Source organism: Callorhinchus milii, unplaced genomic scaffold (assembly GCF_018977255.1).
Source record: "Callorhinchus milii isolate IMCB2004 unplaced genomic scaffold, IMCB_Cmil_1.0 Scaffold3, whole genome shotgun sequence".
NCBI lineage: Eukaryota > Metazoa > Chordata > Chondrichthyes > Chimaeriformes > Callorhinchidae > Callorhinchus > Callorhinchus milii.
The window spans coordinates 11,407,869-11,432,387 of record NW_024704744.1 but is presented as its reverse complement, the minus strand read 5'-3'; the positions used below and the strand labels follow the sequence as shown (position 1 = coordinate 11,432,387).

At 40.2% G+C, this 24,519-nt stretch overlaps 1 protein-coding gene across 2 annotated transcripts; it reads left to right on the top strand.

Annotated features, from left to right (window-relative positions):
• Positions 1-781: 781 nt before the first annotated feature.
• fbxo25 (F-box protein 25) lies at positions 782-21,803 on the top strand. 2 transcript variants are annotated; one of them, XM_007894014.2, is made up of 10 exons: positions 782-1,395; positions 11,647-11,750; positions 13,294-13,343; positions 13,428-13,520; positions 14,354-14,447; positions 17,154-17,338; positions 17,508-17,690; positions 17,806-17,949; positions 20,531-20,557; positions 20,818-21,803. In XM_007894014.2, the coding sequence occupies exons 1-10, from the start codon at positions 1,196-1,198 to the stop codon at positions 20,905-20,907; spliced, it is 1,170 nt and encodes a 389-aa protein (XP_007892205.2). In that variant the 5' UTR covers positions 782-1,195; the 3' UTR covers positions 20,908-21,803. The 2 variants fall into 2 exon arrangements, with proteins under 2 accessions (XP_007892205.2, XP_007892206.2); XM_007894015.2 differs by lacking the exon at positions 20,531-20,557.
• The last annotated feature ends 2,716 nt before the right edge of the window (positions 21,804-24,519 follow it).

Below are 24,519 nucleotides of genomic sequence, written 5' to 3'. Positions count from 1 at the left end.
TGTTTGAAATGGAGAAGGGGAGATCACTGTTAAAAAAAATTATTTGCATCATTGTTCACTGTAGAAGATAAAATACCAGTAGTTTGCAGAAGACTAAGAGTTAGTGAAAGTAAGGAACTTACAGGATTTCATGTATACTAAAATGTAATATATTTTAAAGAGAATTAAGCGATGAAATTGCTGAGGTATCAGCTAAAATTTTCCACATTTCACTGGATTCTGGATTGACATCTGGGGATTGGAAAAATTGCGATCGCTCCATTACTCAAGAAGGGAGGGAAAAGGTAGGTAACTGTAATGCATTTATATCGTTTTCGAGACTTCCCATTACCAGTGTAGTGACTGCGTATTTTGTGGGCGAAATAGGTCTGCTATAGGAAAGCTAATGGAGCGTGGCCGCCATATGGTGGGACAGAGGAATACGAGGGACGTGCAGAAGACTATTACTAATAAAAACTGAGGAAAGGGAAAGAAAATGGAAAAATAATACAAAATAATGTGAAGCCAATCCCAACACCTCCAATGCAAGACTCAGTCACGTGATTGCAGCCGACGTTGATAGACAGGTCCGCGTGACTCGCCTCCCTTGCCTCACTGATTGACGTCCAGACCGACCAATCAGCGAGTCCGCTTGCCGGGGTGGAAGGGATGGGGGGAGAACCGGCATCCGATTGGTTGTCGTGGTGTCCGACCGAAGGGGCGGGGACACATGGCCTCACTCGACCAGTCAGAACACGCGTTGAGGGGCGGGGCTTTGGAGACGCGCCGAAGGAGGGGGGTGGGGTCGGTGCTTAACGCGTCATCTATAAAAGGGGAGGGGGAGGGCAGGAGTGGAGTAAACAATAACAGAGGAGGACCGAATCAATGAGAGGACACACACACACACAGTGACACTGTAACAGACAGAGAGGGAGTGACCGACCGAGGTCAGAGGGCACAGTGACAGCTGGCGCTCGAGGAAGCGTTCGGAGCGGTGGCAGTTGGAGCTCGAGGAGCCGTTTGAAAAGGCTGAGGCTGCGCGCGGTGTCCCCGCCAACGGTCGACGGCGGCGGCGCGAGGGAAGGCTGTCAGTCTCTGATGGTGAATTAGACTGTGAAGCGGGTGGGAAGGAAGAAGGAAGGAAGGACCACCACCACCCACCCACCACCACCCCGGGGGCCAGAGAGCTGCTGCGCCTATCATATCATATCATATCATGCCTTTCCTGGGGCAGGACTGGAGATCGCCGGGAGGCTGTTGGGTGAAGACGGAGGTCGGCTGGAAACGCTTCGAGTTTTACCGAGTGGAGGAGGGAGAGGAGGAGGAGGAGGGAGAGGAGGGAGAGGGAGAGGAGGAGGAGGCGGCGATAAATACCGCCGTCGTCCGCAATAACAACATCAACAAGAAGAAGAACCAGTGAGTGGCTCAGACACCACACAAAAAAAACCCCAGACACCAAACAGAGGGGGTATTTCCCCCCTTCCCCCCCCCCCCCCTCCCTCCCTCCCCCCCACCGACCACACCACACACACAAAATAATGCGGCGAAAAAAAAATCACCCCTCAGCTCTGCCAGGGTTTAATTCATTTTTTTTACAGTAGGGCCTCCTCCCCCTCATTGTATTTTTATTTTGGTCATCACCCAACAAACCCCCCCCCAACCCCCCCAAAAAAAAAATAATCCCCGACTGTCGTAGCGCCTTGGGACGCCCTCCCGATGTGAAAGGCGCCAATTACACCAATGGAGTTGTTGTTGTTGTTGTTGTTGTCGTTGTTTATTGCCTGCGTAGAAAGGGGCGAGGAAGGAAACCCCGTCACCGTGCGTCAGACTGCCCCTGAGCCAGGCTGCACTTATAATAATAATAATAATAATATTGCAAGTAACGTGGAGTCCTGCAGCTCAGCGGTTAGGGCACTCGATTCGATTCCCGGACAGCGGGGAAATGTTGGGCAAGTTTCCTCACTCCACACGCCTCTTGTTTCCCCAGCAGTAAACCCGGTTGGTAGTCGATTGGCGGATCGCTTTTCCAGGGGTTAACAATCCCTTTTCTTTTTTTTTAAAAAAAAAGAAAATGAATCCGCGACTGTTTGTGGGACGGACGCTGCTGCCGAGCGCAGTTGGCTGCCACGTTTCACCCACAAAATGTACGGTCGGTTCGCTTTACGGTGTATTCTGCGAAGCGCTTTGAGACGTCTCGACGACGTGGTAAGGCGCTATATCAAATGCGAGAATGATTATTATAATCCATGCATTATGTTTGACGTATGGTTTCATATCCACCTACACATGGAAATGCCCACGTGTTGGGAATGGAGTGTACGCTTCTGTCTCCCCAGAGGCACACATCCTGCCAACCAAATTACAGAGTGTTAGCTGCAGGTTGTCAGCCTGGCTCAGCTGGTGACACTCTTGACTCTCTTAAGTCAGAAGGTTGTGGGTGCAAGCCCCACATTGGGGTTGAATACCCATCCGGTGGTGTCCCGCCATCACCAGTAGCTGGGGACATCCTTTATAGTAAAGTACTTTGAGACAACCTTCTGCAGTGAGATGCACAGAATTAGATGCGAGCATTATTATTGTAGGGTGGCAAAGGCTTGGGGTACAAAGTAAGGGTACTGCTGGAGTTTAACTAATACTGCTAATACTGCATACCTTGCCATTGAAAGCATTGTCTGGCAAGTTTCCTACTATTTATCGAGTAGGACCACCCTACTGGTAGGGGTTTGGCTTACAAGATTAACAGGAGTTGAGTGGGAAGAATCCTCTGCCTCTCCAAGACCTGCTGGTGAGCCAGGCTGGCTGGTCTGTCATCAGCAATGCCCTGGAGTACTGCGTACCCGCATGGGTCACAAAACTATTCTACCAATGTTGCCACGAGAGTTGACTCAATTAAAAGTTGCAGCTGTTTCTTGTTGACTCAATTCTGGTCTTTGATAAGTCGTTTGATTGACTTTGAATAGTTTGTGTTTAAGTTCAAAATTTGGAATTAACATCCCTGTGCAATTTAATTAGCATTCCTTTAAAAAGAAAGGAAACCACTTGCTATTGTAAAATATGGTGTTGTGTTTATTTTTAAAGAAAACCATCAAGTGTCACTTAGAAAATCTCCTCTTCCCCTCACCCGCCCCCAAAAAACTATTCTTTGGCCAGACAGCCTTTGGCTTTTTTGCAATAGTGTGTGTCTCAAGTGCAGCAGTCTGCCCTGGCAGAGGTCCCTTTTTCTCACAGTCTGTTTGGATCATTCATTAGTTGGGCAATTCCACTTAGCTTGAGGGTTGCAGGTGAATGTAATTGCATCTTGCACATCATTGGGTTGTGGGCAGATTATTGTGATATTAATGTATTTCCCTCCTTGCACCTTCATTTACTCTCCCTCATGAATCCTGCTGATATCTAAATAGCTTCTCAGAACTGACCACTTGTGTGAAATTCTATAATTAAGGTTACAATGGACTCCAAACAATGATGTGTGTTTGAACTATTTGTACAAGGTTCAGGGACTTTCACAATGTACTTTTCCTGGGTTCAAGTAATTGTAGCTCCTGGTGTAGGAGTTCTGTTTACTCAACTGGTCCCAGTAACTTTGTCAAAATGCATCAGCAAAGCACCTTGGGATGTCCTCCTGATGTGAAAGGCGCTATACAAATGTATTTTTGTATTGCATTAGCCATCCATGTGCGTCAAGTAAGTTTGTGCAAATCATTGGTTAGGCCACTATTGGAGTACTGTGTTGAGTTTTCAATACCTCCCTTCAGAAAAGATGTTAAGGCCTTAGAGAGAGTGCACAGGAGGGTTACAAGAATGATTCAAGGGATGAAGGACTAAAGTTATAAGGAGGGATTGAAGAAGATGGGCCTATTTTTATTGGAGCAGAGAAGGTTGAGGGGGACCTAATAGATGTGTACAAAATTATGAGGAGTGTTTGATGGTAAATAAACTTTTTTTCCATTCATAAGGAAGTGATGAAGAAAGATAGTTTTTAAGAACAGGGTAAGGAGAATTCTTTCACTCAGACTTGTTGGGATGTGGAATGCCAAGTAGGGTGGTTAAGACAGAGACCATTATAACTTTGGAGAGGGAAATAGACAGGGATATGAAAGCGAGGGGCTTGAAGGAGTATGCGGCTAAGAAAGGGCGGTGAATTGATCTCCAGTCTCTGATCTGGTGCTGATTCGATGAGCTGAATGGCCTCCTTCTGTGCTGCATTGTTGATGGGGTGTTCGGTTATGGGGATATAACCCGCCCCCCAAAACGATCCTTTCTCACACCTGTTGACTTCACAATAAAATCAGACGAATATGGAAACCAGACTGGTGCTTCATAAAGAGAATGTTCTCCTGTTCGGATTTTCCATGCAGAAAGCTGTCAACTTGTGGTTAGATTATAGGTCAACTCTGCCACAACCATCGGTGTCATTGACACAGCTGAAAGATAATCCTTGCATTTTGCATTTTTTTTTGATGTAGCGCTTTTCACGTTTTCTAGATGTCTCAAAGCACTTCACAGAATATACTGTAAGTGAATTGACTGTATATTTGTGAATGAAACACGACAGCCAGTTGCGCACAGCAGTGTCCCACAAACAGTCGTCGATTGAGTGACCAATTTTTTTTTTAAGGATTATTATCCCCGGAAAAGAGATCCGACAATCGACTAACAACTGGGTTCCTACTTATTGCTGGGTAAACAGGCATGTGGAGTTAGGCAACTTACCCAACGTTTTGCCCTACCAGGAATCGAACACGGGTCTCTTGCTTGCGAGGCAAGTGCTCTACCCACTGAGCTACAGGACTCCACGAGATCATAAATACAAACGAACACAAACGAACCCTCTGCTACAAACTTCCCCCTACGCTAAAAAGATCATAAATGAGCATTGAGCAGGATTCAGCTTTGTTTGCCGCCTGTTCCATGAAGATTAATTTGGATACTCAGGACATAGGATTATCAGAAGCTGTAATGACGGCAAGAGATTAAAGGCTAAAATATTAAGTTTAATATAGGTTTAAGGACCTGTTTATCGCAGATATGGCCACATCTGTCTGAGGCTAGTTTCAACACAAAGATTATGGAAAAATACGATGCAGTCCCGCTGATATATTTGGTTCAAAATGTTGTGAAAGGTAAAACAGTCCTTCAAATAAATCTAAAACTATGAACCTGGTGATTTGTATAATGAGCTGAGTACAAAAGCAAATAAATATGTACTGTAAATCTAGAATAATGCACTTGGGCTGATCTGGTGTGTTTACACATTATTCCTTACTAATAGAAACTAGTTGCATCCAGGCACCTTTCAAACTGCATATACAATAATTGTTAAAATTACAATAGACATTGTTTTTGTTTCTGCTTTAGTATGTGTTGTAAAACAGTGCCCTTTCACCTTCACTGAGAATATTCTACATACTATGTATGCCAGCACAGGTAAGTGCTTTGTTGCTAGAGAAAAATTGCAAAAGTGACATAAGATATTCTGACTTCTGATTTTTATTCACTCTCATGATCCCTCCTACATCCATTTCTGTTCCTACAGTAACTGGGGTCCTGCGTGATGGCTATCAGCTGTGCCAATAGAATGGTGCTACATACACCCCATTCCACTACAAACTACCCCCTTCGCTACAAACCACCCCCTTCGCTACAAACCACCCCCTCCGCGACAAGCCACCCCCCTCCGCGCCAAGCCACCCTCCTCCGCGACAAGCCACCCCCCCCGCGACAAGCCACCCCCTCCGCGCGACAAGCCACCCCCGCGCGACAAGCCACCGCGCGACAAGCCACCGCGCGACAAGCCACCGCGCGACAAGCCACCGCGCGACAAGCCACCGCGCGACAAGCCACCGCCTCCGCGACAAGCCACCCGCTCCGCGACAAGCCACCGCGCGACAAGCCACCGCGCGACAAGCCACCCCCCCCCTCCGCGCGACAAGCCACCCCCCCCGCGACAAGCCACCCCCCTCCGCGCGACAAGCCACCCCCCTCCGCGCGACAAGCCACCCCCCTCCGCGACAAGCCACCCTCCTCCGCGACAAGCCACCCCCCCCGCGACAAGCCACCCTCCTCCTCGCTACAAACTACCCTCCTCTACAAACTACCCCCCTCCGCTAAAAACCTGTAAAAATGAAGTTTCCTCAGCGCCCCGGCCTCTGGGGGTTGTTGCCGGCTGTTTACTCGACTCTCTCTGCTGCAACTGTGGGTGCAGCGGCTTCAGATGTGCATACGCGGTGCGGCATGAGTGGGAAATTAGTTTAGCTCACTATGAGGACCCGCTGTTTAGATTTTCTGTGTGTCTCTCCACTCTGTATGTGTGTGTGTGTATGTATGTCTGTGAGTGTGTATCTCTCTGTGAGTATGTTGCTCTGGGAGTGTGTGTCTCTCTCTGCATCTGTGTGCCGTGGCAAGCCCCGAGAAGAAGGAGGTGAAGACCTCCTGGAGCCCCACAGTCAGGACACTGGCCTTCAAGTATAATGCAGGGTGGAAACGTACTGTTCGGCCCTTTGGGCCTGCGCTGAAGTTGGTGACATTCCACCTTGGCTCAAACATGTTGCAAGCACTAAGGGTGTCCATTGCTCATTGATGATCTGTAACTGCCAGTGTCAAACTACCTGAAACCTCAGTCCGCCACCAGCCAACTCATCAGTGTTGGCCTAGAGAGAGCCAGGGATGCATTGTCCTTAACTGGTGGCAATCCCAAGACTTCAAGTTGATTTGTGCGCAAAAGTAGAGTCCTTACAGTATATGATGCAGAGATGCAAGACTCAACTTCTAACTGTGATCAAAGAAAACTCCCAGGTGGACCTGTTTTATCTAGCTTGGCCGGCAGGGCGAAATGTAGACCAAGTTTCCTTACTCCACACACACACCTCTGTTACCTAGCAGTAAATAGGAACCTGGATGTTAGTCGATTGGCAGATCTCTTTCCGGGATAATAGTTCCTTCAAAATAATAATAATAATTATTTGGTCACTCAATCCATGACTGTTTGTGGGACACTGCTGTGCGCAATTGACTGCCTCGTTTCAACCACAAAACACACAGCCACTAAACTTTACAGTGTATTCTGTGAAGTGCTTTGAGACATCTTGAAGACATGCTGCTATTTTAAATGCTCTTTGATGGGCAGGGCTTGCTTGGGCTGTGGTGGTGTTGGATGACTATCTTCACCAATGTAAAGTTAATTTTATCTTTAATTGAGCATCCATGAGCAAAGCACTCCTTGCAGATAAAGCCATTCCCATCTACAAAACCAAGTAGTGATACCAGCAGTCCTTTCAACTAAGGCACACAAATGTGTACTGGGATCCATGTTAATGGAGTTGAGGACAAGGCCTATATCGCAAAGCCATTCTGTTAGGATCTTTACTCTTCTCCTCCCCACCTATTCACCTTTCATTTTTAATTATTGTGCCTTGTGTGGTCTACAGCAATGTGTCGTGGATGATGAAAGAAAAAATATCTACTGTGGGATTGTCTTCTTCGAATTATAGAATCCTCCACACATTGTATTCCTCCCCTTCTTCCTTCTTCTCTTGTTACTTGGGGGTAGTTTGGTTTCCACTGAGAATTGTGGGTGAAAACAAATTAATCCACATCCCTGAACTCGTGGTACATTAAAGGATTTTTCCAACTAAAAACAAATGTGTACCAGCCTGAGACTCAGCAATGTGTGGAGGATGTTTTTTGAATAAAGTCGGGTAATCTTTCCTTAAATTGTCAAAATAATTAAATCATTCAAAATTCTACTAATAATTCTTATACTGAAATTTTAAATCTTTCTGTATTAACTTTGCAGTTGGGAAGAAGGGATTAGCCATATTACACAGCCTTATGTTAACTTTTCAGAGTGCTGTATAGTGTACTGACTGTTTTTGATGCAAACATAGGAGCCATTTTGCACATAGCATGGTTCCATGAACAGTCTTGTTGTGAATGACCAATTAATCTGGCAGATTGTTTGCTAGGATATTAGAGGAAGCTCATTTTTTCCCCCAAATAGCACCATAGGATTTTTAACATCTACCCAAACAGGCAGATAGAACCTCGAGTTTAACATCTAATCCAAATTTCTTGTCACTGTAAGGCTCTGGAATTTCAGAACTGTGAGCCTCAGGTATCAACAAAGTGGTACTTTTTACTGAGAGCAACTGTTATTGGAAGGTGACTATCTCGTAGGAAGGGAAAAAATAACATTGATGAATGAGTTATCTCAAGATCCTTTCCTCCATTGCAGGCAGCTGACCCTCAGTTAGTAATTTTCTACAAATACAAAAATTGGGAAATTATAGTAGATCTATTGTAAATTGAAAGACAGATACAACGATCAAGCTAAATGATGAAGAATATTAAAGCTTAGATCTTTTAGGTCACATTGACCATTGTTCAGATGGGAATGATCACAAGGGTCCAACTTGCTACAGCATTTTATCTTGATCGTTGTCCCATTGAAAAAACAGGGAATGTTTCTTTTACATTGGTATTGGGGGATATCTTGTTTCAAAAATCAGGCATTTCTAATATTAACTGTAAAAGTAAAATTATTGATGCTAGGCTTTTACAGGGCATTAACTTTTTAACACGATAATAATCGTTACATTTGATCAAAGCAGCTTACGTTATTGACATGTCAAAGCATGCCAGTATGTTTCATTCCCTTCTAATTTTAATGGTGGATCCAGATGTTAATGTATTAGTGAAAAGGGTTATTTTGATCATTCTGATGGACACTAAATTAGCATTTGTGCAGGAGGATACAATTAAAAATGTACTGAGGTGAAGAGGAGTGATCAGGTGCAATAATAATAATAATAATCCTTGCATTTGATTTAGCGCTTTTCACGTCGGGAGGACGTCCCAAAGCGCTTCACAGAACACACTGTAAAGTGAATTCACTGTATATTTTTGTGGGCGAACGCGGCAGCCAATTGCGCACAGCAATCTCCCACAAACAGTGTGCTGAATGTGGGACGCATTCAGCTGTAGAAAGTTGGTGCTCATCCATTGATGTCTAACAAGCAAGCGGGCAGAACATCGGTGGACCTGGGGTTGCAGCTCAAAGATGAAAAGTAGATCTGTGTGTCATCTGCACACGTGTGAAAGTTGCCCCCCATGTCTCTGGATGATATTAACCAGAAGAGAATATGTAAATCATAATTTGGTCACTCAATCCACGACTGTTTGTGGGACACTGCTGTGCACAATTGGCTGCTGTGTTTAACCTACAAAATATACAGTCAATTCACTTTACAGTATTTTCTGTGAAGTGCTTTGAGATGTCTCAAAGATGTGATAAGGCGCTATATCAAATGCAAGGATTATTATTATTTTATAAATTTAAGATGATCACAAAATAAATTGAAGAGGGAAAATGAGAGAAAAAAGTCCTTATTGAGAGCATTGGTGGAATATAGAATTCTCGCGTATCATCTTTACTGAGTCTGTAAGTCTCAGTCTGTAACTTAATTTAACAGAATTATATAAATGTTCAAAAAGTGGGATATTCTTCCTGGTTATCCTGTTTCAACCCATATTCTAGCTAACTGAATATGTATTTGTATCCTGTGTATTTGCTTCCATTTCTAATTGAGCTCATTCTGTAAAGTGCTTCAAGATGTTTATTTTAAGTGACAGATAGGATATAAATATAAAATGTTGATTCTGTTATCTAATCTAGAGAACTCCAATTCAAGTCTCGGGTCTGTCTGATGACTGAACATTAAAATTTATTTATAACTTAATTGGCTGACATTTTCATAAATAATGGAACATTCCACCACAGGAGGAAATCCATTTTTCTCGTGTACATGTTAAAATCAGTGCATTTCCAGTTTAATAGCATTTTGTGTTTTCCAGTAGTTGTACTGAATGTGTATCTGTGCTGTATGAAATCTGGTTCCAATTGCAATACCGTATCACATTAACCTGCAGTCTTGACAATTGGATTTATTGTACTGTGTAACAAGAGTGTTGAAACTGTGCCATTGTTTAGCGCTTTGAAATGCTTCACTGCAAGAAGGACAGTATATAATTACAAGTTGCTTTTGAATGAAAAAGATTTGAAAAACAAATGTGTGATACTATTGTTTAATAGCATACACATTGTCCAGTATTGCATATGATTTTACAAGGGTTAATGAGCAACACTTTGCATTTGGTATGTTTGTTTGCGAGACATTGCTGTGCGCAATTGGCTGCCGCATTTCGCTCACAAATATACAATCAATTCACTTTACAGTCTATTCTGCGAAGCGCTTTGAGACGTCTAAAGATGTGAAAAGCGCTATGTCAAATGCAAAGATTATTATTATTCAGTAAACAGAAGTAATATGTATGACTAGTATTGCACATTGCTGTGCCAAGAGGTTTACACATCGCTGAAAAGATTAAGTTCTGCATGGTCAAACAGGCTTTTTTCCCCTCTAATGATCACATTCTCTTCCTGCACTCATGGAAAGCATCTTCAGTAAATATAGTTTTCAATGTTATCAGATGATGGGTAAATGCTGAAATAAATTGTTGATCATTTTACAGTAGATTGCCATTGTTTGCCTGTTTGATATATTCACTGTCAGAAATAGCAAGGCCGTGGATTATTTTGTTCAGACTTTAAGGCATGCATTGCAATGTTTTGGGCTCCACGAAAAATCTTATCTTCCTTGTATATTTCATCTCAATTAGCCTTTGTAAGTTGAGACTTTGTGCTATTATAATTTGGTCTGCGTTCTGTACTGTGATTTAAAAAAGTATCTTAAATGTAATACTCTACTGTGATTACAGTAATTTCCTTAGTTTGAGTAATTGATACTTTACTGTTTGTTAACTTTCCTTCATGAATGGAACATTGCCACATAAGCTGATTTACAATGAATGATTAATGGATAACTTCCCATAAATCGAGAATTGACCTTACTCCATAATTGAGAATTAACCACATGTAACGGGAATACTTTTTTTTCTCAGATTCTCAAATTTGTGCATTTTAAATTTAATGTCAGAATCTTTCTGACTGATTAACTCACAATTAAGGCAAGAGTGCCTCCAACTGAGCCAAGCTGACACCGTTGTTCCAAATACAAAGCGACCTCACTTTAAAGGCGGCATCCTCACAAATGTTTAGTTATATGGGGGAAGAAAGTAAAAATTGTAACTCAATAGAGCAGTTAAAACCACATTTTTGAGAACAATATTATAGTGTATTAAAATTACCTTTATAAAAATAATACCTCTAGTATCACAGTGTGCTAACCTTTCTCTTGTACATTCGTTTTCTGACTATTTCTCAGCTTTTCTTTTCTTTCTCTCATTCACTGACTCACTTCTCTTTAAATGTTCACAATTAAATAAGTGCTTACTTTCTTTCTAACAGCAAACAAAAATCCAGTTGCATTTGATTTCACTAGAATTATGATTTAATTGTGTTGCACAAGGAAATTGCACTGCTAATTGAATGAGAACAATTTTTTTCACTCCTATCTTGTAGCCCTGCTTTGTTCTATTGTATTACTTAGTCCTTAAGGTAAGAATTTTGAAGCTGCAATTTAAGACCAAAATTTTTTGCCTTGTATTCAGAACAAAGTTAAAATTATTGCGATAAATTTATTCAAGTATGAGATTGTGTTATGATTGCATTGTATGCATTAAGTGCTTGAATTCCTCTGTTTGGAATAGATTGGAGGAGGAGACCAAGGAAAATGTAATTATTGCAGAAGAATGTGAGGTGGTTGCAAAAAAGAGGAAGAAGGATCACTTCAACAACAACACAAAGGCACAATGTAAGGTGTTCAATTGTGCATCATTTTGAAGTGAAAGAACATGTAGAAAGAAAGAAGCTGTTTGATTTTGGTATACAAATCTTGCTGAAGAAGTGACTGAACAATTAATGATTGAAATAGTCCTTTAATTGTATGGCAGGAATTTTTTTTTAAAAAAGCTTCCGTAATGTGGGGGGAAGGAAGTGTTTGAACCTGAAGAATGAAATGTTTAATTCTTTTAAATCTTGACATTATCTTTAGAAGTTAAGTTTGTGTGAAGTTTTGTAAAGTAATCTTAAATTCATTCTTGATTGAGAAGCTGTTTATTCATAGTATCCCCAAAAAAGGAACATTAGCTTCGAAATTAAAGCTGAACTAAATCTGTTTTCTAAAATTTAACATGAAATTTATATTAAAAACAATTTTGGTTGTGGTCTTAAGCCTAATACCATGTAGGACTGTGTGCCCCTGATGCCTTAATATTTGAAATGATTTTGTTTTCAAAATTGTGTATTTTTCTTAATTTTAAAATAGATTGTTAACCAATGGGTTGGTCACAAGTCTGTTCTTATGAGAGCTGGATCCAGTACACTCTATATTGATGATATCTCCTGGTTGTAGGATCCCATGTGAAATTAGTTTGGGTCGGCTTGATCTAGTTTCTTCTGAATGGGCCATTGACCAAACTTTTCCTTAACGTGCCACTATACTTTGTCAGCCTTGCTCAGAGAACTCTACTGGCTTATGTGGGAGATGACCATTCCTCCTTTTTTTGTAATCATTCCTCACTCTTGAGCACAAATGTTTACAAAAAAAAACAATATTCAGTTTGTAAATTTGTTTGCAGGTTATTCACTTTGTATGACTCAAAACCAATAGATGAAACCTTTTCTGTAGTATACTTTGGTTGAATCCTCATGTAGTTCCGCAACATTATTTTGCAAGAACCTTCTACCAATCTGGTCCTCAAGGTGCTGGAACATGGTTTTAAGCAGCATAGTTTACAGAAATTGTGTTGTTTGATGCTGAAATGGACACAATTGGTTTAAAGTATAGCTTGTTTCAAGGGTGTGCAATTTTGTTTCTATTTCTGAAGCGATTTTACAATAGAGGATTCCTGATAGAATGTAAACCATGAAATCAGTTGAACAGCTTTTATCTATAGAAACAACAAATTAACCACTAAGTATAAGTGATGTGTCAACTCGAGGGATCCATATCATATGGGGCGGGATATATTTTAATCTACACACTTTTAGAAAAAAATAAAATGTATTGCATTTCAAAACGTTACAGATTTGTGGCAGTAAAGTGGTTGGAAATGTTCTTGTTCTGATTGAAGTAACAGTGCTTTATAAATTGGTCAGAAAACAACATGAAAACAACAAATTGGTCAGAAAACAACATGACTCACCACATATGAACACGTTGAAAACGTATTACAGTAATCAAAATGTTGTCCAATTAAGAGTATAAAACTGTAGTGCAGAATAAACTAATGGATCAGTCAGTGTTGAATCTCATGGTTGTAGGATAATTTGGATCCAATTGTTATATTTTTCAGATTTTTGTCAGGAAAAGTGGATCTATGTTCATAAAGGAAGCACCAGAGAGGTAGACATTTTTTTCTTGGGTGATTTTCTCAGTCAGTTTGGATTTTATTTCACACTTGTTTTAATGTGTGTGTTTTGTTTGTAGAGACATGGTTATTGTACACTGGGAGAAGCCTTTAACCGCTTAGATTTTTCAAGTGCAATTCAAGACATCAGAAGATTCAACTATGTGGTTAAAGTAAGTCACTTGCACTGTACTAAGACACATGTACTTTTTAGGAAAAGAATTTTCATAATGCATTCGCTGCTAACATGCCCTAGTACCTTCCAACATTGATGACTTGATTTATTTGACTACTAATTATAGTGCCAGTCGACTGTTAATGTTGACTTTTGAATCAGTTAAGTTTAATTATGGAAATTATGTTAGTTAATGATTGTGTTAAAAGTAGAATATTTTTATTGGTCAATTCTGAGCAGTGCTTGATTCAACATATCAATGTTTATTTTATTTCAAAAGTTCAGAAACATTATCAAGTGGAGTAAATTAAATGTATGCCCCACTTGAGTTGTCCGCCCTTGAGTCCTCCAAATGTCTTCCTGAGCCAGGCAGGTCCACAGGTCCAGGGCGTTGGAGCTGGCTCATCAGCAGCACTGGGAAGGGTAGACCAATCACTAGGGCAGGGATTCTTCGCACTCAGCTCTTGTTCACCCTGTAAGCCAAAGCCTTAAAGGGTAGGGTGGTCATAGCTGGACAAGCAGTGGGAAAGCTTTCCAGACAGTGACCTTTTTGGCTTCCGTCAGCGCCTTCTCATCTGGCTCAAGAACTGGACTACCGAGAACATGACACAGGGTTGGCTCAATTCAGACATTCTGTTGCCAAATACATTACTTGAGGATGAATATATAGCTTTTATTGTATCAATAGAACTATATCTTAATAGACCCACGTATGTTTAGATAAGATTAACTGTGTACATTGACAGCAAACTTCTATTTTGAATATCTGTAACAAAAGGAATTTTGTTTGATTAAAAGTTCATAACTTTACTGGTTTTAACATTTTAACAGCTACTGCAGCTTATAGCGAACTCTCAGCTAACATCATTGAGTGGAGCTGCGCAGAAGAATTACTTCAACATTTTGGAAAAGATTGTCCGAAAAGGTGAATTATATAGCCCTAAAATACATAAATATTTTATAACATCTATGATTTCATCCCCACACTCCATAAATTCATGTTTACTGCACACTTAATTAGTTTCAGTTGTAGTATGTATTATGTTTTCAGAAGTCTTAATCTAAAATCATATTATAGAGAGTTTCTTTATTTTACAATATAAGCTTCACTTATATATCAAAAACAGCTGAATTTTCAAGCAGTGGAGAATATACAATGTTTGTCTTTCAAACACTGTTTTAGGTTTAAATTCAACCAATGATACGATATGTCTTATATACTACGTTAGTCTGTTTGCAAACTTTGGCGTAATGGTGCTAGAATCTCACTAAAGTTGAAACTAAGCTCTGCAGTTTTTTTCATCCAACCGCAGTTTTGGAATAGTATTGAAATATCGAAACCTCTAAGTTCCATACACAGGCAATTCTTGTTATAATGTGGTGGTTTGAGTCCATAAACTTAGTTTGCCGTGATTTAATGGGATGCTAAAAAATTGCAGCAGTTAGGGCTTCTAGGTCGTGGGCAGGGCCAATAGAAAATTGCAGAAATATTTGCCAAAAATTACAGGGAAAATAACAGGGAGTGAATGGGTGCTATTGAGAGGTACATTTTACTACCAATCTACATTTTTCACTTTACCGATTAAAAACCACACATGGAGAAGTTTCAGGGCAGGCTCGAAAACCCTGGAGATCCAGAAAGCAGCATTGCTCGCCAAGCTCACCAGTGTCCTGACTGCATAGCTGTAGGAGGTCACCATCTGCTGCCTCTCAGGGAGTTCCACTGCACACAGACACCCAGAGGGAGACATGCACACACAGACAGATACACAGAGAGAGCAAGAGAGAGACACGCACATACACACACTCACAAATGGAGAGAAAGGCACACTCACAGACGCCGAGAGACCACACGCACTCACAAATACCGAGACACAGGCACAGAGAGACACTCACAGACACACACACACAATCTCAACAGGGGCCATGGGATGACGAAGCTAATTCCCAGCTCACGCTGCACCACACATGCTCGTCCGGAGCTGCTCCATCCATAGTAGCGATGGGATAACCAGCCGGCAGAGACACAAGCGCCGAGGTTTATAGCGGAGGGGGTGTGTTTGTAGTGGAGGGGAGGGTATTTGTAGTGGAGGGGGGGTATTTGTAGTGGAGCGGGACGCTACCCCGTGTGAAGGGCACTAAATAAATGCAAGTTGTTGTTTGTAGTGGATTCCGCTACAAACAAACAAATCAGAGAGAAACAACGGAAAAATTGCAGCCGTACTTTTCTATTGGCCCAGGTCATGGGGTTTTCATCAGCATCACTTCCTGCTGGCTGCTTGTAAGAAGTTGGTAATCGCTCTTGACAGAGTCTCCAAAAGTTGCTAAGACACCTCTAAAAGCTGGGAATCCTTTTGCAACTTACTTGTATTGGTTGCCATGCTGGGACCATCAGAACAAATCAGAACTGAAACGTTATAAGTGTCTGGGGATACATATCACTACGCCTTCAAAACATGCGGCCAAACATCAAGCTTAGGGTATACAGTATTTCTTTCTAATTTGTCTCTTCTAGCCTCTCTTATATTGTACCTAAGGGAGATATAGGATAGGAATATTAAGCCAGTAATTGCCGTTTGTGTTGTACAGAAAGCTACCTTTTGAAATACATGGCTTCACAAGCTACAAGAAAAATGTCATGTTTTTCAATATTCTGACAATTTTGTATTTGAAAAGCAATTGTATATATAGATTAAACATTTCTAACCAATGGTGCAAAGTTGTTGTTGTGACCTACATAATGGAAGAAAAAACAGTTCACAAATTTCCTTCTACTAATTTTCACATGCAGGAATAGCTAACGCTTTGGGTACATTGCAAGTATGATCTTTGTGCAAAATTAATAGAGGCTTATCCCATTTTAGTGCAAGTTGTACATTTCTAATGTGGTGATTAGGTTGCTAATAAATCTTGATAATTGTTCCTCTTTGATAGACAGAGGAGTGTTTTTAGTTTACTGGTGACTTTTGAGGTTTTTTTATGTATGTAAGTCTAAAATTAAGAAAGTGATTTTTAAAAACTTAAAAAACAAATACAATTTAAAATGTTTAATCAAGAATAATTATAAGGTGACTGTTTAGAATACTATTCATTCTCTCTCATTTATGCTTTTACTATGGATGTTTTGTCGCTTGTTTTACTTACTGAGTAATCCATAATGTGAAAGTGGCCTTTTTAGACAAAAGCACAGCTCTCATATGTAGCAATACCCTTTTCTGGCTACTGTCTCAAAACTCTTGGAATGAGAAATATGTAGAGGCTTGAGCCCCCATAGTGAGTAAACATTTAGTTGGGCAGTTGGGAAACCTGATTTCAAATTCTGTTATTTGAAATAAGTTATTTTTAATAGGGACTTTTCACTTGAGTGCCTTTTATCTATTTTTTTCATTTGCTCTCATCCTGCTGAAAGCAATGCCCCTGCTGAGTAGAATTTATTTTCTCTCCCCCATGCCCCCCCCCGGCCAATTTTGGCACCCATCGCAGGGCCCAGTCAGGTGAACCATAGGCCACATCTAGAGTGTACTTCCATCTATTCTGCTACAACCTCATGTCTTACCCCAACCTATAAAGAGTGTAAATTTGTTGTTTGTTTTCTTCTGATTAAGTGAATGACTCTTCAAATGTGTTTCAGTAATTGAGGACCAGCAGAATCCTCGACTAATCAAAAACCTTCTGCAGGATCTTGGCTCTGCTCTCTGTATCCTAGTCCGAGAGGTGGGAAAGTCTGTTCTTGTGGGCAACATTAACATTTGGGCTTATCGTATGGAATCTATCTTAAATTGGCAACACCAGTTGAACAACCTTCAGATGAACAGGGTAGGCATGCCGAATCAACTTTCTTTACTGCCCTGTTTGTTTGGATTTTCTGTGAGCCTGATCCTCAAAAATCCTCAAAATGGAACTCTCCATGATGTTATGGGAACTCGTGTTTAAACAATAACTATTCAAAGCAGAAAAAACACTCATTAAGATTTTGTGTTTATAGGAAATAAGCACTGGTGTGACACTGAGTGACCTTCCACTTCACATGCAAACCAGTATTCTACACAGGTTTTCAGATGGTCTTGATATTATCAACTTGAGCCAGGTGACTTCTACTCTGCACATGCTCAGTGAAGACAGACATCTGTGGAAAAAACTTTGCCAATACCATTTTGCAGAAAAGCAGGTGCGTCTTTCAGATAAAGGGAATATGGCATTAAAAATACAATCTGTGTATAAAACTGAATGAATAACTTTTAATTGAAAAAACAATTCAGTGACCAACTGGTATTTTTGTGCAGTTTTGCAGGCATCTGATTCTGACAGAGAAAGGTCACATTGACTGGAAGCTAATGTACTTCACACTGCAGAAATATTATCCCAAAAAGGAGCAGTATGGAGATACTCTACAATTTTGCAGGCATTGCAGTATTCTCTTTTGGAAGGTAAGAAACGAATGCTCAGGCTTCAGTAAAATAAGGTAAACTCTCCCATAAGAGATTATAGTGTCTTCTATCTGTGTGTCTTTTATATACAGGAATCCTGTAGCTCAGTGGTTAGAGCACTCGCCTCCCAAGTGAGACACCTGGGTTCAATTCCCGGCAGGGCGAAATGTTGGTCAAGTTTCCTTACTCCACACACCTCTGTTTACCGAGCAGTAAGTAGGAACCTGGTTGTGAGTCAATTGGTGGATCGCTTTTCTGGGGATAATAATCCTTCAACAAAAATAACAATTTGGTCACTCAATCCATGACTGTTTGTGGGACACTGCTGTAGGCAATTGGCTACCACATTTCGCCCACAAATAGGTAGTCAATTCACTTTACAGTATATTCTGTGAAGCGCTTTGAGACATTAAGACGTGAAAAGCGCTTTATCAAATGCAAGGATTATTATTATTTTACTGGGGTCTACTGAAGTGTTGAAAGTGCCATCCTTCATATGAGACATTGAATCGAGGCTCTGTCTACCTGTTTAAGTGAAGACGTTGAGGATCTACACTATTTGAAAAGCAAAGTGAGTTTCTCCTGGTGTCCTAGCCACCAATAACCCAAATAAATTGGCCATTTGACTTCATGGCTGTTTGTGGAACATTATTAGTGTGCATATTGGCTACAGCATTCACCTAGAAACTACACAGCCAGTACAGTGACAACTCTTATTTGTATAGCACCCTTCACGTATAGCATCTCTAAGCATACACTTTCATGGAGTCCTATAGCTCAGTGGTTAGAGCACTCGCCTTGCAAGCGAGACACCTGGGTTCAATTCCAGGGAGGGCGAAACCTTGGGCAAGTTTCCTTACTCCACACACCTAATAATAATCCCTCCAAAGCAAAACAATAATAAATTGTTCCATGTGGAACAGGCTCCCTAGGGCAGCATTATCTTCTACGCTGCTGTGTGCAGTGTAAGGGGAATGCTGCGTCAGGTTTTGCTACTGTGCAAGCTTCTAAAATGTTAAAACTGAAAGTCTTGAAGTGGATCAGTAGTAAGGTTGTGCAGGCCAGCTGTACTGACAGTAAACATTTTGTACTCTTCTTGAAGGCATTGATACCTTTCTGCTTCTGACGTTCAGATGCATGGACACTTTCATGGCTGATTTTTTTGCACAAGATTGGTCTGGATAAAGAAGACCTTTCAGCCTATCCAATCTTATCCCTCCAGAACACTTTCCCCCCCCGCCCCCCCAATCACTGCATCAAGCAACTTTCTAAACGAGTCCAGTTTCTTGGCCTCCACGACCCTTCCTGGCATCCTGTTCCAGTTGTTGATTACCCCTTGCATAGAGAAACTTCCTGGATCTTTCTTGAAATTGGCCTTTACAATTTTAAACCTATGTCCTCTTGTTCTATTGCCTTGATGCAGCCTAAAGTATTCACCTAGGTTTACCTTTCCTTCACACACGCACACCACACACACACTTTAAAAATGGTAAAGCCTCAATGTTGGATATTTTAAAAATAAAGCTGCATGTAAATTAGATTGCTGTCTGAGTAAATCTGAATTTTAATTTGGTCTTTGGATTCATTGTAGCTTTAAATATTTTATTGAAGTGATCAGATTCATTCATGCTGTCAGCAGTATATAAATGAGATGTGAAAACTTTTAATTACTTTTTTACAGTTAATTTACTGACTAGCAACAAAGAAGTGATACAGATTTGATGGGCCGAATAGTCTCCTTTTGCCCTGTAAATTTCTAAGACTCTATGAAAGGATTTCTCCTAGATCAGTTTTCTCTCATACAATACAAAATTATATTTGTATAGCGCCTTTCACATATATATATTATATATACTGAATGTGAATGTAAAATAAGCAATAACTTAGGCTTTTGTAACCTAGAAGCTGGAATGTTGAGTATTTTATATTTGATGGCTTAATTTTCCATGAACTAAAACTAATCAGGAATGTCTGAAATCATTGGTGAAATCCAAAATAACTAGTTGCTATCTTCTATGTAACTTTTCTGCAAATTACGCATTTGATCCATATCAGGCAAAACTGCTAATGTGTAGAGGTTTCATGTAAGGAAATAAATATTGTAATCAACATCTGGCTTCAAGTTGATGTTGATATTTGAGAATAACTTTCTGCCTGGCTCTGTTTATAACCAAAGTGTTTACAGTTATATTGTGGATATTTTAATATGAATGTTTTTGTTAATTTTCTTTTGTTGAATTGGAAAACTGAAATATTGTGTTATGTTTGTGCTGAAAGAAATGTAGTATCCATGTTTCATCAGATCTTTTGAATTGGTGTCTCCCAGCACTATGTAGCTGCCAGTGCCTACCTGATGAGTGAAAATCTTCACTGATTTAATCCTTTATCTAATTAACTAAATTATTTATGTTTCATGTAAGGCTGAATTGGTGTGCAAGACTATAATTGGAAAAGTTAACTGCAAAGGATTAAGTCGGGGAGGATAAATCCTTGCTTCTGCTCTTTTAACTGTTCCTATTTGTCCTTTTCCCCTCTCCCCTTCATGCTTGCCCCTCCTGCTCCTTCTTCCTTGATCTCAAAGGACTACCATCTTGCTTTATTATTCAAGGTATTTTTAAACCTTTACATCCTTGAATTCCAGCTGCAAAATAGTTATTTTACCTGATCACTGATGGTCTAGTCACCGCATTTAAGCATAGTGTTTAAGGATAAGGACTTGCATTTTTAAACAATGTTAAATTGACTGTTTTGATTTATTTGAAGTAGTAAGATGTTCTGAATAGAAGATGTGTCAACCAGTACTATAATCGGCAAGAAAGTTCTTACATTTTATTAAAATTATTTTTTATTTTATTTTCTCTTTGTTAGGATACAGGACATCCATGTACAGCCAACAATCCTGAAAACTGCTCCACATCAGTTTCCCCTCAACACTTCATTGACCTTTTTAAGTTTTAAACGGAACCATTAACCCTTTTCAACAAAATTACACATTTCCTATTTTTGTAGGAGAGCAAATTCTTTGCTGCTTTTCTTATTTTAATGTGCAATACACCTTTTCCTCTTTCAGTGAAGGAAAGGGCTCAGTTTTGAACAAACTACATATGGAAGCACTTTTCCTACATCAGAAAAATAAATTGTATTGGACTTTCAGTTCAAAATACATTTCTGCAAATATAGTAGGTCTTTACCGTTTGATGTTTGCATGAAATTAATTTTAATTGAACAGAACCTTTGAAGTTGCAACTTGATCAATATTGGCTTTAAATACGCATTTTCACTTCTTGGGTACGTTGCCTGAAATGTAGTGCTCGCAAATGAATCAAAGGTTTCTTTTGATGTAATGCATTGTGTTTCAAATCTATTTGCAGAAATGTTGGCACTAAGTTTATAATGTGTTGCTTGTGTATGATGTATTTTTAAGACAAAAATGCACTTTCTCTGTTTTAAAAAGGCTGCCTTTATAAACAGACACTTGGCCCCTACAGAGCATTATGTATGATCACTGTTCAAGACTCTGCTATGTGCCATAGAATAGAACCATATTATTGCTTTGCAGAACTTGTCTTGCTTAATTTTTTTTAGAAACAGTGCACGTAGAGATGTACGGTATATTTTAAAATCATTCCAGGCATTTGTGGGCATTTACTGGGGTAAGAAATTGACTGAAGACAAATACCATATTGTTACATGTTTGAATTGTACAATGTAAAATTAATTTAATTCTTCCCACAAATAGAACAAAGGTCAGTGTTTTACACTTAAGTTTTGAAACACTGTGCAAACTAATGTACTGCCAGAATCTTGTGCAATGTAGATATTTTGGTAAATAAAGAAGTTAGTCAGTCGTGCAATATGTTTGATGTTGTACCATGTGTAGGCACTGGGAAATGTACTCTTCTCTGAGTTGCAGCTCTTTGCTGCTGGTTTATTTGAAATACTAGAATTAAGCATAATGCAGTTAGGACAGTTTCTATATTTGTGATCAGACAAATTGAAAAAACTGAAGAAGTACACGTGTGCACTAACTCGCTGCAAGAAATGCTAGAATGCATACTCATCCTGTGCTGTTGAATTTCAAATTATAAGCAGGCAATTTTAGTGTAGTTATCCAGACACAAGTCCATTCACCAGCTGTATTTTGTGGGTGAAATGTAGCAGCCATTTTACATGTAGCAATGTCCCACAAACATCCGTAGAGTCTGTGACCAATTTTATTTGAGGCATTGTTGGCCAGGGCACAGGGAGAAAAACTCCCTTCTCTTTTCTAATAGCACCATGGAATCTTTAATGTCCACCTAAACAGGCAGATGGGGCCTCGGTTTAATGTCTCATCCGAATGACAGCACCTCTGACAATGTAACAACAACTTGTATTTATATCGTGCCCCTCACGCAGAGTAGCGTCCAAGATTGCTTGACAGTGATGGAGCATAATGCCAGGCTGTGGGGACTGGACCAGAGGCACGGTCGCAGTGGAAGAAAGAGAAACCCTCCAACCCCCGGTTAACTGAAGGAAGAGGACAACTAAAAGGCCGTACATTTTTCTAAAATGCTACCATCTCCAAGTGAATCATTTACAATAATCCATGCATTTGATATAGTGCCTTATTATATCGGCAATGTCTCAAAGCACTTCACAGCGATTACCGTTAAGTGTAGTGACTGTATTGACTGTTTATAGGCAGCCAATTTGCACACAGCAATATCCCACAAACAGCCATGAATTGTTTTATTTGAAGGGATTGTTGGCCAGAACAATGGAGAAACTCCCGTCTCTTCCAAGTGCCATGGGATATTTTAATGTCCTCTTAAACAGGCAGCCGGGATCTTAGTTTAATGTCTCACCTTAATGTTGTACCATGGTGTCAAGCTGATATCACATTTATCTCATTAAATTTCTTATTTTTTACTAAATAGTTCAGGCAGAGATGCAAAAATGTTGCATGCTGCATGTCATCATGCAGTCTGGTTTATTGACTGAATAGAATCAACCCTCAGAAGGGATATGTTCAGCCAGGCTAGCAGTTGCGGAAGCTATCGTTACCTTCAACACTCCAGGTGATTGGGAGAAGGGGGATTTCAGCCAAGGAGTTCCTGGATCCGAAGTATGGAGCACACATGTGCGGATCCCGACTGTCCAGTGCTTTCAGACATCCTGATGTGAAAGGTGCTATACACATGTAATTTGTTGTTGATCATAGTAACTTACAGCACAGAAGAAGGCCATTTGGTTTCCAGGCAAGGTGTTCATTCAATCCCGCTGCCTGATATCCATACCGTTCAAACCTCTCTGTTTCAAACACCCGTATACTTCCCTCATGAAACTACAATGGTCTCTACCACTATAATTGGCAGAGCATACCACATCCCAACAACTCACTGAGTGAAAACAAATCTAAACTGTCCTTTCACTCTTCCTGTGATTATCATAACTATGGCCCCTAGTCACTGACTTCTAAAGCAGTGGATAATTGGGAGAAGAATGATTAGACCGAGCTATAATGTGTGATTGAATAACTATAAGCAGATGATGGTGTGAGTGACCTAATTTCAATGGTAACATTGCCAATCCTTAAAACTACCAGTTGAACTCATGCTAATGAATCCGGAATCAAGGAAGGAAGATATTCCTTCTTGAGGAATAGGAAAATTGGAAACAAACAGGAAATGAAAATTAAAATATTCTATTAAGCTTTTTCTTGCTGCTGGTAAAGGAAAAACTAACAGGATAATATTTTAATTAATATAGTCCAGACAATAATTACCCTGAGTTTGAAAGCTTCTTTTCATAATCAAGTTCACCTTTTTAAATTATACTTATTTACCAACTATGTTTCATTTCACATAAACACAAAAATAGTTTCAGAAAATGAGGATGACTAATATAAAGAAGGAATGCTTTATTAATGGTATCAAGTATGTCAACAATTTTTAATTTGGAAAAATTCTCCAGAGATTCTAATACATTTTTAGCAATAGACTAATATATTGCACTTTTTGAAAGAGAAAATTACCTTTTGCAGAAGGTTATTACTTTAAAGTTTAACAAGAAAAATATCCAAAGCTACATTTATCTTCACACCATAGACTTTGCATAGTTTTTTTTAAAAATTACTCCATTCCAAATGAATGCCACAGGGCATATTGTGTATTCTGTTTATTTTGATTGTATTGTATTTCATTGATTTTATTGGACAACAAAATCAAATAGAGGAGAAATCCAAATATTTTTAAAAATTAAACAACAACAACAACAAGATTCCATTTATTGAGCGTCTTTCACGTCGGGAGGACGTCCCAAGGCGCTGTACAGTTGGGTCAGCACCCAGCAGGGGGGAAATGGTCAGGAGAAGGGAGGGAGCGAGGAGCGGGTAGAGAGTCGTGAGGGGAGCTGAAGGCACGGTCAAAGAGAAAGGTCTTGAGACCGGCCTTGAAGGAGGAAAGGGAGGAGGCAAGGTGAAGGCACTGGGGGATGGAGTTCCAGAGCCTCGGGGCTGAGAGGCTGAAGGCCCGGCCACCGATGGTAGGGCGATTGGGGCGGGGGATGTGGAGCAGACCGGAGCCAGGG